At 41.7% G+C, this 14526-nt stretch overlaps 1 protein-coding gene across 2 annotated transcripts in view; it reads right to left on the reverse strand.

The window, feature by feature from the left end:
- Positions 1 to 14526, reverse strand: part of lamc3 (laminin, gamma 3) — a 250542-nt gene that overhangs the window by 113394 nt on the left and 122622 nt on the right. For both annotated transcript variants that reach the window (XM_021590591.2, XM_021590589.2), the window contains 2 exons: positions 12531 to 12729; positions 1603 to 1712 (listed from right to left, as the gene is read on the reverse strand). In XM_021590591.2, the coding sequence (XP_021446266.2) occupies positions 1603 to 1712; positions 12531 to 12729 (309 nt within the window). The remainder of the gene's footprint in view (positions 1 to 1602; positions 1713 to 12530; positions 12730 to 14526) is intronic.

Consider the following 14526-nt stretch of genomic DNA (forward strand, 5'->3'; position numbering starts at 1 on the left):
GCAACACCATGATGTTAGGGAACCAACACACTAGGGGTGTTAGTTTGTCAACACTTTGAAAAGTGTTAGTTTAACCTTATTTTGGTGGGTCACATGTAATTTCTAAGGAAGTATTTAATTTAAAACTTCTTATGGTTGGGGGCAGTATTGAGTAGCTTGGATGAATAAGGTGCCCAGAGTAAACTGCCTGCTACTCAGTCCCAGTTGCTAATATATGCATATTATTAGTATATTTGGATAGAAAACACTCTGAAGTTTCTAAAACTGTGTGAATGATGTCTGTGAGTATAACAGAACTCAAATGGCAGGCAAAACCTGAGAAAAAATCCAACCAGGAAGTGGTAAATCTCAGGTTGGTTGTTTTTCAACTCACTCCCTATTGAAGATACAGTGGGATATTGGTCATGTTGCACTTCCTAATGCTTCCACTAGATGTCAACAGTCTTTAGAACATTGTTTGATGCATCTACTGTGAAGTGGGGGAGAATGAGAGGGGAATGAGTCAGAGGTCTGCCAGAAAGCCTTGAGCTCGTGACGCTCGTTCACGTGAGAGCGAGCTCTGTTCCATCGCAATTCTGCAGACAAAGGAATTCTCCGGTTGGAACGTTATTGAAGATTTCTGTTAAAAACATCCTAAAGATTGATTCTATACTTCGTTTGACATGTTTCTACGGACTATAACGGATCTTTTGGACTTTTCGTCTGCTCGTGCGTCATGAAGGTAGATTACTGGGCTGAACGCGCTAACAACAAGGAGGAATTTGGACATAAATGATGGATATTATCGAACAAAACAAACATTTATTGTGGAACTGGGATTCCTGGGAGTGCATTCTGATGAAGTTCATCAAAGGTAAGTGAAATTTTATAATGTCATTTCTGACTTCTGCTGACTGCAAAATATGTCAGATATCTTTTTGGCTTGTTTGGACTCTGAGCGCCATACTCAGATTATTGCATGGTTTGCTTTTTCCGTAAAGCTTTTTTGAAATCTGACACAGCGGTTGTATTAAGGAGACGTCTATCTGAAGTTACATGTATAACACTTGTGTTTTCATCATCATTTATAATGAATGTTTCTGTAAATTGATGTGGATCTCTGCAAAATCTGAACATAACAACGCACCAAAGTATACTGAGATTTTTTTATATAAATATGAACTTTATTGAACAAAACATACATGTATTGTGTAACATGAAGTCCTACGAGTGTCCTCTGATGAAGATCATCAAAGGTTAGTGATTAATTCAATCTCTATTTCTGATTTTTGTGACTCCTCTCTTTGGCTGGAAAAGTGGCTGTGTTTTTCTGTGTCGTGGCTCTGACCTAACATAATCATTTGTGGTGCTTTCACCGTAAAGCCTATTGAAATCGTACACTGTGGTGGGATTAACAAGAAGTCTATCTTTAAAATGGTGTGAAATACTTGTTTATCTGAGGAATTTTAATGATGAGATTTATGTTGTTTTGAATTTGGTGCCCTGCACTTTCACTGGCTGTTGTCATATCAATCCCGTTAGCGGGATCTCAGCCATAATAAGTTTTAACACTGTTGGTGTTAACATTCTGATTTTGCGGCGTGCACACACACACACACTTACAGTTGTGTCCTCCTGCGTTGCTGATCCTGAATGCAGTGAGGTTGAAGAGAAGACTTTGGAACTCGAAGGCAGACAGAGAAGGCCTCAGTCTTGTCTCCTCCTTGTGAAGTCTGGAAGAAGACAAACACAAACACAGGGCCATGATTACTGAGGACCGCAACATATTATTACAGTATGTTTGTATGAAGGAATGCATGAAGGAATGCATGCATGAATTAATCTGAAAATCTCACATTACCCACATCACACATCTGGAATCTAGTATGGGATGTTTGCATTAGCATTGGGGGAGCTGTGTACACTATAACTTTATTTCTGTTTGATATACAGCTCATACTCTGTCCTGTGTGAATGTGTTATATATGAGCAGGGTATGTCGTATCTGTCTATGAGTTTGTGTTGACAGTATTTTAAGTCCTCTCTCTCTCTCTCTCTCTCTCTCTCTCTCTCTGTGTGTGCATGCATGCGTTGGACATCTTCACGGATCCACCTGTACCCGAATATCCAAGACCCGAACGAGTCCGGACCCAGATGTATAAATAATGTCACAGGTCTGGGTTGGATCTGATATGATTGTAACAGGTCTCGGGTATGAGTAATTTCAACTGACTTGTGGAGTCACTAGTAATTACTATTGATGGGGAAACAAAACTTGAGAATATCATTGAGAATATCCAGCCAATTGTGTCGAAAATCAGTTCATTACTCGAGGCAATGATTAACACAGTGTACACTAGTGGCACCTGCTGGTCAAAATAATTTTAAACAGCCAAATTTTTATTGATTTCGTCGCATGTGTCGCAGCGCGTGCGCAGGGTAGACTTTTGTCTCCTACTGAAGCCAATACCAAACCAATCTGGTTGTTGTTTGACAAAACTAAGCATCGGACGTTGTGAATCATGTGCTTCAGATAAAGTGATACAAGCATCGGTACGCTGTTTCGAAACAAACTGCTTAACGATTTTGTCGCATGCCTTGGAGCTCCGGTATCAAACTTAACATCACCAGTAATTAATAGTTCAAGGGTTGTTCATGTGGATTTTCCCTGTCGTATGTTGTAAATTCCCGCTCCCACTTGGTTAGAAAAGCAGCATCATTACTGCATTTTGAAATGTAGGTGGGACAATGTGCTTAGTATTACAATTACATGGTGACTAGCTATAAAGGAGTCATGCACTTAAATCAGCCTTTTATTAAATCAGCCCTTCAATGTTTATGAACAATGTACATTAATTGGGATGACTTTCCCCCTTTATAGGAGACCAAAAAGAGTTTTCCTGAAAGCCATGCAAAGAATAAGCCCCATCTGCCAGCTTCTCATAGGTCACCGCTGTTACAGTACGTTGCTAATCAGCAAGTGATATGCATGTGGTTTACAGAAGAGACAATGAAGATTGGTAGTAACAAACACATTCACTTTCAAAACTTGCATAACAGATCTTGTCAAGAAAGCACTGTATTCGTACTGGCATAACCATAAAAAACATAATCTGCTACAACACTTCCACTGACGGTTGGCAACAACCTCTCTTCCCTGTGAAATGTTATTAACATGCTGTAAGGCGATCTGTGCCTCTCTGGCTGATAAGATTGCATGTTTTCTGCTCCTCCAGAGGATGGTGAAACAAATGAGCTGCCAACTCTGGATGAGCTCCCATTTCCCCCTGTAGATACGGACGATGAATAATGATTGAAGGTGGTTTTTGTTTAACAAGAATTGTTAAACAACAGTGTTTTATACTGTGACTAAGTTGATGTCCCAGGGACAGTTATTGAAAACATAGGTCAATCCAACCTGATTGTGGTAAGAGATATGGAAACAATTGTTAACATTGAGTGATTCACCTCTGAATCTACAGATCCCTTGTGTATGTGTGTGTATTTTTAATGCTCACTCCCATTAATAGAAGTATAACCTTTCTTATGATTATAGTATTACTATACTAATTGGATTGTTCAACCCAGAATGAAGGGTTTGAAATTATGAAGTGTCCGTTTTTTTTCTGTGTTGATCTCCCTTAGGAGGAGTTAGGAGTATAGCATATTTTGAAATAGAAGCTAAAATTGAAATGCTTGCATTAAAATGTAATGATTATCATCACCAATGTGATATGAGGATGGAATGTGATGGAAATGTGTATACTTGTGCTTTTCTATTTATCAATTTCAATGTTCTATGTTTGTCCTTTCTATAAACCAATTTCTCTGTTCATGCAAGTGACTGACTGAACGAATCCTTACTAGTAGCTGCAATTTGGCAGTATGCCAGACCTTATTTTGAGAACAAAATGTATCTCAGTTTTAAGGTTTCAGCTTAGAGAGAAGCCTTGTGAGTTATTGGTCATGTTATGAACCAGTATTGGTCGGTCACAATAAACAAAACGGTAATGATGAATGAAATATGCTAAATCATGCAAATATAACTTATCTGTGTATAGCCATATATAAAACAACTGCGGGGGGGCCCCAGTAGAGCCTCTGACAGACATTCACTATGGTGCATTTACTTTATTGGAACATCTCTGGCGCGCTGACAATAAACAATTATTCGAAGATTGACTTCGAGTGTCGCTGTGTAAGAATTTCCACAACAAAACCTACAAGGCACTGAACCCAGGTGTTGCAGTTTCAAGTCCCCAAATAATTAATATATACTCTGCGTCAAGTGCCCTTGAGCACTGGTAGTTTTACGTTGGTGGTGATAATTGGACATTTATTTTCTTGATTTTAGGAAGCATTTAGCAAAGTGCAAAAATGCATTCTTGCAAATAGGTCTGTGGCCATAACTCTTTAATTCTCACATATCTGGTGGTGTAGCTGCACTGCAGCAGGACATTTCATGTTGTTAGTGGCCAAGAAATGATGTGTTCAAATACCATAGGTGTTGTGACTGTACAAAATTATACAAGAATGCAGCATCATATTGACATTTACAGAAATAACACAAATAAATGGTATTTTAGGCAAAATGCTGAAATATAAAATATATTCTTTATTTGAGATTCTTCAAAGTAGCCACCCTTTGCCATGATGACACCTTCCACCAGTCTAGCTACATTTTCAGATTACACATTTAGACGAAGTAAAAGTCTATTTCAAAGTCTATTTCATTTCAAGTTAAAGTATACTGTTAACTAGCTAGCTAATGTTAGCTGGCTGGCTCGCTAGCTAATGTGACGTCTATGATCTTATTATTCGTAAATCAGATCCATTTGCTTTGCTAGTTATAGCCTATCTATATCTATAGCCTAGTTACAACCTTTCTTTCGTATCGTCTGAGATTCCCAAAGATTGGAAAGCTGCCGCGGTCATCCCCCTCTTCAAAGGGGGTGACACTCGAGACCCAAACTGCTACAGACCTGTATATATCCTACCCTGCCTTTCGAAGGTCTTCGAAAGCCAAGTTAACAAACAGATTACCAACCATTTTGATTCCCACCGTACCTAGTAATTACCGTATCTGGTTCATCAACCTGGCCAAGACTTTCGACTCTGTCAATCACCACATTCTTATTGGCAGACTCGACAGCCTTGGTTTCTCAAATGATAGCCTTGCCTGGTTCACCAACTACTTCTCTGATAGAGTTCAGTGTGTCAAATTGGAGGGTCTGTTGTCCGGACCTCTGGCAGTCTCATTGGGGATGCCACAGGGTTCAATTCTCAGGCCGACTCTCTTCTCTGTATACATCAATGATGTCGCTCTTGCTGCTGGTGATTCTCTGATCCACCTCTATGCAGCTGACACCATTCTGTATACTTCTGGCCCCTCGATGGACACTGTGTTAACTAACCTCCAGACGAGCTTCAACGCCATACAACTCTCCTTCTGTGGCCTCCAACTGCTCTAAAATGCAAGTAAAACTAAATGCATGCTATTCACTGCCCGCACCTGCCCGCCCGCCCAGCATCATTACTCTGGACGACTCTGACTTAGAATATGTGGACAACTACAAATACCTAGGTGTCTGGTTAGACTGTAAACTCTCCTTTCAGACTCATATTTAGCATTTCCAATCCAAAATTAAATCTATAATTGGCTTCCTATATCGCAACAAAGCATCCTTCGCTCATGCTGCCAAACATACCCTCGTTAAACTGACCATCCTACCAATCCTCAACTTCGGCGATGTCATCTATAAAACAGCCTCCAACACTCTACTCAACAAATTGGATGCAGTCTATCACAGTGCCATCCGTTTTGTCACCAAAGCCCCATACACTACCCACCACTTCGACCTGTACGCTCTCGTTGGTTGGCCCTCGCTTCATACTGGTCGCCAAACCCACTGGCTACAAGTTATCTACCAGTCTCTGCTAGCTAAAGCCCCACAGCTCAGCTCACTGGTCACCATAGCAGCACCCACTCATAGCACGCGCTCCAGCAGTTATATCTCACTGGTCACCCCCAAAGCCAATTCCCCCTTTGGTCGCCTTTCCTTCCAGTTCTCTGCTGCCAATGAGTGCAACGAACTGCAAAAGTCACTGAAGCTGGAGACTCATATCTCCCTCACTAGCTTTAAGCACCAGCTGTCAGAGCAGCTCACAGATCACTGCACCTGTACATAACCCATTTGTAAACAGCCCATCTATCTTCCTCAACCAAATACTGTATTTATTTATTTATCTTGCTCCTTTGCACCCCAGTAACTCAACTTGCACATTCATCTTCTGCACATGTACCATTCCAGTGTTTAATTGCTATATTGTAATTACTTTGCCACCATGGCCTATTTATTGCCTTAACTCCCTTATCTTACCTCATTTGCACTCACTGTATATACTTTTTTTTCCTACTGTATTATTGACTGTACGTTTAGTTTATTCCATGTGTAACTCTGTGTTGTTGTATGTGTCGAATTGCTAGGCTTTATCTTGGCCAGATCGAAGCTGCAAATGAGAACTTGTTCTCAACTAGCCTACCTGGTGAAATAAAGGTGAAATAAATCAAATAAAACAATTGTTAGCCAGCTAACATTCAACGTGGTTGGTTAGCTACCCGCAGATTCATGCAGGATTTACTTAGCTAGCTAGCAACATGTCTCAACAAAAGACTCCACTATGCAATTTACCATTTCAATAGAATGTCGCTGTGACAATATATAGACGTAGCTGGAACAGAATAACTGATTAATTTATGAACGCTCAACACCAGTTGAATATGGCCGGTGTCAGTAAACATTGCCAAAAAAGCGTATATTGTTGCCAGCAGCATAGTTGCAGTCACCAACACTCTGGATAACATAAAAACAACCTAACCAGCTCTGCTAGGGCGAGTAAAGTGGTCAGTGAGCTGTTCTCTCATTTGTGTCTGGAAGTAGCTAGCCAACGTTAGCCAGTTAGTTGGGTGCTTGACTGTTGTTGTTAGGACAGAACGCTCGGATCAACCCTTAACACATCTTAAGGTTCCGCCCCTTTTTTCAATTTTCACCTAAAATGACATACCCAAATCTAATCGCCTGTAACTCAGGCCCTGAAACAAGGATATGCATATTCTTGATGCCATTCGAAAAGGAAGACTCCGAAGTCTGTGGAAATGTGAAAGGAATGTAGGATAATATAACACATTAGATCTGGTAAAAGATAATACAAAGAAAAAAATAAACATTATTTGTATTTTTTTTGTACCATCATCTTTGAAATGCAAGAGTAGCGGCGTAATAAATTATTCGAATCCAGGCACAATTTAGACTTTGGACACTAGATGGCAGCACTGTGTGTGCAAAGTTTTAGAGTGATCCAGTGAAATCTCAAAATGTTGTATCAAGACTGCCCAAATGTGCCTAATTGGTTTAGTCATACATTTTCAAGTTCCTAATTGTGCACTCTCTTCAAACAATAGCATGGTACTCTTTCACTCTAACAGCTACTATAAATTGGACAGTGCAGTTAGATTAACAAGAATGTAAGCGTTCTGTCCATACTAGGTACATCTATGTCCTGGGAATTTCTTTGTTTCTTACAACCTCATGCTAATCACATTGGCCTACGTTAGCTCAACCATCCCGTGGACGGGACCCCGATCCTGAAGCAGTTTTAACTAGCTTCTCATTGTTTGATGCTGTCAAGACCGGTACTACTTAATCACATTGGATGAGAAATAACCTAGCTTTGGCAGCTATTAGTCTACTATAGTGTGTCGGCTTGGCTGATTTCCGTCTCTTCTCTCTCCATGTCACTCGTTGACACTCACAGTAGCCTACACACACAGCAACGCCTCTGCTGGAGCCTCACCTCTCTGCCTCCTCACCTTTGTGCGTTATCAACTCTGGTTAATAAAGTAGCTTAAAATAGACTTTTCTGCTGCTTCTCTCACTTGGATTGGACTGCCTATGGATCCAACCAGGTCTAAACTGAACGGTGTAGTTATCCTCAGGTCCATTTGGAACGGGTCTCTATATTTAAATGTTTTATTTATAAATAATGGGAAAGCCCCAGGTCCATTTCGTAACGGGTCCAACTTTTTGGACCAGTGAAGGCCTCTGGCGTGCGTGACACTGGGCCTGTAATTAAGCTGTTGCTACGATAAGAGGAACATCATCAGTGGACCAGGAAACCACTGGAGGTCTGGGTTAAGTATGTGGTGGGAGCCCACACACACACACAGGCAGGCAGACAGTTGCATACTGATAGAGACACAGAGGGACAGGGGGGAGGAGAGAAAGAGGCTGGAGAAAGAGAAGAGTAAAGAGAAAGAAGAGAAGTGAAGAAGAAGAAGTGAAGAGAATGAATAATTTAGATTCTATATTTTAAACAAAAAATGTTCCACCCTGTTGTCTCTCCCCACAGTCTACAAGGCAATGGAGAACAACAAAGGCAAACCCATCCAACACTATTTAACATGAGGGCATCAACCACCCCCTCTGTCTTTGATCAGCCCTACCTACCCCGCTACTCTCTGTGATTGAGATGATCCTAGGAACCAGGCACGGCGCCAGGATTTTTTCTCTCACGGGTGTAAGGGGGTGCTTGACCAATACGTGGGGGTGCTAAGAAAATAGTTAATTTTCATGACTTCAGAGTTATAAGGAAGTTCTCATTTTTCAATAAAAGCAGATATGGCACAGAGTACATTCGATATAAATGTAGTGTTAAAATTGAATTTGGCCCAAGAAAATTCAACAAAATAACTGGAAGCCTAATACAAGTGACCACAAGGCAATGGCAAGCAACATCTTACACTTTCAGCAAATCTGAAAGCGCCCTGAAGTCTTTCAGCAATAACAACACAATATATCCAAAATGCGACAACAACAAGAAAGTGCATTTGTTCCATATGCATAATCAGACAACTGTGCATTGGTAATAATGTTTCGGATGAAATGGCTATCACAAAGTCAGAAATGAAATTAATTAACAATATCCAAAGTCCAAAGCTAGCAGCGACGAGCTGCTCTGGCGCCCCATCACGTTGTGGCTCACGAGTTTCTCTCTCCGACTCATCTTTCTCATCTCCCTCTTCTTCTTTGACCCCCTCGGAGACAGGGTCTGGGTATGGATTTTCAATTTCTACCCGCACTCTTCTCTTGATCAGCAAACAGTCCATTGCTGCGGGGTGAGATGGGCGACTCGCTAGCTAGTAGTTGTCTCACTTTACGTAGACAAATGTGCGCGGTCACACACACCAGACTCCTCCTCTTCCCCCCAGCCACACATACGTCATAAGGTACACGTGCGGCACGAGCACATAACCAGGGATCGGATTGGGAACAGAATGGCTGGTTATTAACTTTGACATATTTCTTTATTTAAAAATAAGGGCTACGCAGATTTGTGACAGGGCTACAGCCCCTCCTAGCCCTGGTGTAGCGCCATGCATGCTGGGAACAAAACACCACTTACCCTGGATAAAACATTCAACACATTCACGCAACACAAGTAGGCTCACAGTCATGACAAACAGCATGCTATCTGTCACCAAGACAACATTGCCAGGGGATGGGAGACTGTGTGTTGTGTTGCTGTGTGCTTCCCAAATGACACAAACACAGGCATGCACACTCACACAGTCTCTGAGTCATTTGGCAAAAAAAAGCTCAGAGACAGCTTCTACCTCCAGACTGTTGAACAGCCAACCCTAGCTCAACCAATACACTATCTACTTTATATTGGAAATACAGTCATACTTGACATGCACATAGATAATTTATACTGCACCATATAGGGTTCTTTGGTTTGTCCCCATAGAGGAAACATTTTAGGTGCAGGGTAGAACCCTTTGCAAAGGGTTCTACCTAGAACCCTCAATGCAGGGTTCTTCATAGAACCCCCTGTAAATTATTTTTACTTAGAACCCTCTACAAAGGGTTCTTAGAACCATCAACAAAGGTTTTAACAAGAACCCTTTTAACCACTAAAGGGTCTTCCAAGAAGCCTCTATGAAGGGTTCTACTGAGAACCCTACATTTCTTTGAAGGGTTCTTCTTAGAACCCTCTATGAATGGTTCAAACAGCCTTATTAGCCTCTAAAAATAAAATAATCCCTAAATGACATTATCATAAGGCCTTTTTTTGAACGCCTAGTTACACACTAACAAAGTGTTCTTGAAAATATATCAGATTACTCAAATTCCTGAGTTTTAAACACTAATGCTCAGGCACTATTTAAAAGAAATAAGAAAACAATTCAACAAAAATCTTATTCAGAATAAGAACAGTTCTTAGTAGAACTCTTCTTGCTTTCTAAAGACTCCTTCTTGCCTTCAAAACAATCATCAAAGAACCCTTTCTTCCAAAAACGGTTCCACATATCAAATTTTATTTGTCACGTGCCGAATACAACAGGTGCAGACCTAAGTGAAATTCTAACTTACAAGCCATTAACCAACAGTGCAGTTTTAAGAAATACAACAATAAAAATAAGAAATAAAAGTAACAAATAACTAAGAGCAGCAATAAAATAACAATAGCGAGTCTATATACAGGGGGTGCTGGTACAGAGTCAATGCGCGGGGGCACCGGTTAGTTGAGGTAATTGAGGTAATATGTACATGTAGGTAGAGTTATTAAATGTTCAGGAGTCTTATGGCTTGGGGGGTAGAAGCTGTTTAGAAGCCTCTTGGACCTAGACTTGGCGCTCCGGTACCGCATGCTGTGCGGTAGCAGAGAGAACAGTCTATGACTAGGGTGGCTGGAGTCTTTTTTTTTAGGGCATTCCTCTGACACCGCCTGGTATAGAAGTCCTGGATGGCAGGAAGCTTGGTCCCAGTGATGTACTGGTCTGTACGCATTACTCTCTGTAGTGCCTTGTGGTCAGAGGGTGAGCAGTTGCCATGCTAGGCAGTGATGCAACCAGTGCTCTCGATGGTACAGCTGTAGAACCTTTTGAGGATCTGAGGACCCATGCCAAATCTTTTCAGTCTCTTTAGGGCGAATGGCTTTTGTCGTGCCCTCTTCATGGGATGTTATAGGTTCTACGTAGAACTCTTTGCTTTACAAAGAACCCGTCTTCTAAAACGGAAAACGGTTATTGGTAGAACCCTATCCTGTCACAAATAACCATTTTTCAACCCTTTTTTCTAAAAGTGTGTATATCTTATGGTGTACATATCGGTTTTATACCACGCATACTACTTCCTTTTCCCTTACTTATTTTATTATCTGACTTGTGATTGTTATTGATATTGATATGTGTACTGCATTGTTGAGAGCTTCCTTGTAAGCATTTTGCTGCACCGTTTATACCTGCTGTAAACTGTGTATGTGACACATAAACCTTGATTTGGCGAAGCTCTAAAGAACTACCTAGGAGAGCTCCAGAGAAAGACATTTGAAAGTCCCCTTCACATCTTCTCAGCTGAGCTTTCGGGATATAGGAATGTGGTGCCATGATAAGATGAGTGCTCCAGGACGAGGTGATGCGTGTGTGTGTTTGTGTGCATGTGAGTGTGTGTAGGGCCAGATCTCTGTCTCTCTAATGACGTGTGTGGAGCCTGTCACCAGAGAGGGCCCACACAATGACAGTCCTGTCTCCAGGTCCCGCTGCTCTGAGGGGGCAACCAAAGTCCCCCCTTCACCCAGGCTGGGGGTTGTGGGGGAACTCATTACTCATTATGCGTAGTCACAAGAAAGGACATAGCACTGTCTGTCACAAAGCCATAAGGCAGCTATCATAGTACACACTTTAAAATAATAGTACTGAATAGTCCCAGATAGGGGTTCTTTGGCTTGTAACTATAGAGGAAGCCTTTACAGTGCTACATACTGTAAAACCCTTTTTTGAAGGTTCAATAAATAACCATGTTCATAAGGTTCTAAATGGAACCATTATGGTACTATAAAGAACCCTTTCCTAATGTTCCTTCCTAAGTGTTCCACTATGGTTACAATCCTTTTTGGGGCCGTATAAAACTGTTTTATGGCTCTTTATAGAATCTTTATGGAGAATGGTTCTATAGAGAACCTTTCACAATCTGAAAGGTTCTTTATAGATCCTTCTGAAGAACAATGGTTTACTTATTTATTCAGTTCAGTGTTATTGCACCAGCTGACAAGTTGAATCAACCTTGAGAACAGCTGTGGGTCTCCGAGGTGAGAGTAAAACATTCTCAGTTACAATAGCCTTTCACAAAACACCACCATTAAACACAGTCATAAAATGACTTGGCATAACACATCATATTAGATAAACGGGAATGACGCTCTCACTCCCGGCTGCACAAAAAGAGCTGTGAAGTAAACCACGCCCCAAAATATTCTAATGAGCTGAATGTATGAATATCATACAGCCATGGAGATGACACTGTTCATCCATGCAGTCTTAGGTTCATACACTGTACTGTAAGTAGGGGTATTACATATTTGTATATGATGATATGATGATGATATGATATATGATGTAGAGTAGCATAATAGTAGGTGTATAGTCGTATTTTATATACATGTCAACACATGCTATGCACACATATCACACCCACACCATTTTGTTTTACCTGAGAGTGAAGTTGTGCTGGGGAGCGAGGCCTGGCTGGTGGACAAGTCCAGGTTGGGGTGAAAGGTCAGCTGACAGGGTGATTCCAGATCCTTCCAGAAGCACAGTGACACTGTGAGGAAGGAGGCACTGGGCCTCGGCCGTGAAGGTCAGGGAGAGGAGCTGGCCATAGCTCAGGAGGTGGTTCCCCAGGAACTTCTCTACAGGAGCAGAGAGAGGGGAGACAGGCAGACAGACAGACAGGCAGGCAGGCAGACATCAAGGGTCAGGGGATAACCATGCAGGCATTTAGCTATCTCACATCCTGTCAGAGAGAAAGAGAGTCTTTGTGTTTTTCAAGTTCAGCTTCCCGCCATCTGACAAATATGCTGGAAGGGGTAGTAGTGTTGAATGAGAGCTTTGGCTTTTGGTGTTTATATATATATATATATATGAGAGAGCGAGAGAGAGCGAGAGAGAGAGAGAGAGAGAGAGACAGACAGAGAGAGTGCGTGTGCATGTGCATGTGTGTGTGTAGTGGAGTGCGAGGGCCAAGGCTCTTGTAAACCCACAGAGATCACAGTGGGAGTCTGGCTGTGATTACCCTTCGTCTTATCTCTGGCTCATTACAGCACATTAACACCACTTCAAAGAGCTACACACACACACGCACGCATGTACAGGCACACACTACAAACCAGCACACTCACTGCAATGATCAGCACCCAGGGATCCCAAAAACACTTTAATAAAAGAACACATGGGAAAAACTATCCCTGAAAAAAACGACATTTTGAGTTATGGGTGGGTGAGGAGGAGGATGCAGAAGATCCTGTTTACAGAAATATGTGAAAATGAAGCACTATGACAGATAAGGAAAGGTGGACTGGCATTTCATCATTCAAGATTGATTACAGCAATAAAAACAGGAATCCACCTTAAAAAAGGCAGATGTTTTTCAGTAAGGCAATACACAACTGCATAATCTGCCGCAGTATGAATGATACTCTAGCAGACCTGGGGCTCTATTCAATCTTTGTCGCTGAAGAGCAACAGACTGCGCAATAGAAATGTAAATGTCATTTCTGATTGAACCGACATATGCAGTGTTTACCGTGAATGCATTTTCCACTACCACGTAGACGTTACCTTCAAATTTCAGTCACGTTGTAACACTGAACTTCCGTGATGCTGATTGAATAGAGCCCCTGGATTCAAATACTATTTGAAATCTTTCAAACGCTTTGAGCATTTTCTTTAGCCTCCCCGGAGGTTGACTGGGCTTGCACTTTTGGGACTTATACTGTGTATTGGTTCCATTGCAAAAGGCAAGTTCAATTAAATAGTATTTTAGCCCAGGTCTGTGTTTCAACAGTGCAGCCCCCGCTGCTAGTCTGTGTGGCTGGCTGAGGTAGTGTGTTTTGAGTGTAATGGTGTGGGTCATGTATCCTGGTCTCTCCTGGTGGTGTCAGGGCTGCAGTAGACACACACAAACACACACACACACACACACACACACACACACACACACACACACACACACACACACACACACACACACATACACACACACAGCTGTCCACTATCTTCACAGTCACACCTGATCTGAATCCGGGACCAGCCCTTATCATCTCTACCACGCCGCTCGGCGCCGAATGACTGCCCTCTGGGCAGATTTGACATGTTTTTGCCTGACCTGCCCCAGGTTGATGTACTGGGTATATGGGCTGATGTGCTTTTGGTCGACTTGCTCTGACCCTATTGTCTGACTAGTGGGTACTGTTGTGCGTTTTACTGTTATTTGCTTTGGATATTCAAGAGGTGGTTCACGTGGTACCCTTAAAACGTCAGGGACACTCAACCACAAATCAATTCATAGGCAATTGTGTTTAACTAAGAATTTTGAGTAATTAAGTTACATAGTGTACTTTCCACCTAACCAATCAGATGGCATGGTGTAGATACTGCCATATTGCTTATACTCATCCACTCCTCTCAGATCTACATAAGTGCCAATG

The sequence above is a fragment of the Oncorhynchus mykiss genome, chromosome Y (genome assembly GCF_013265735.2).
Source record: "Oncorhynchus mykiss isolate Arlee chromosome Y, USDA_OmykA_1.1, whole genome shotgun sequence".
Classification (NCBI taxonomy): Eukaryota; Metazoa; Chordata; class Actinopteri; order Salmoniformes; family Salmonidae; genus Oncorhynchus; species Oncorhynchus mykiss.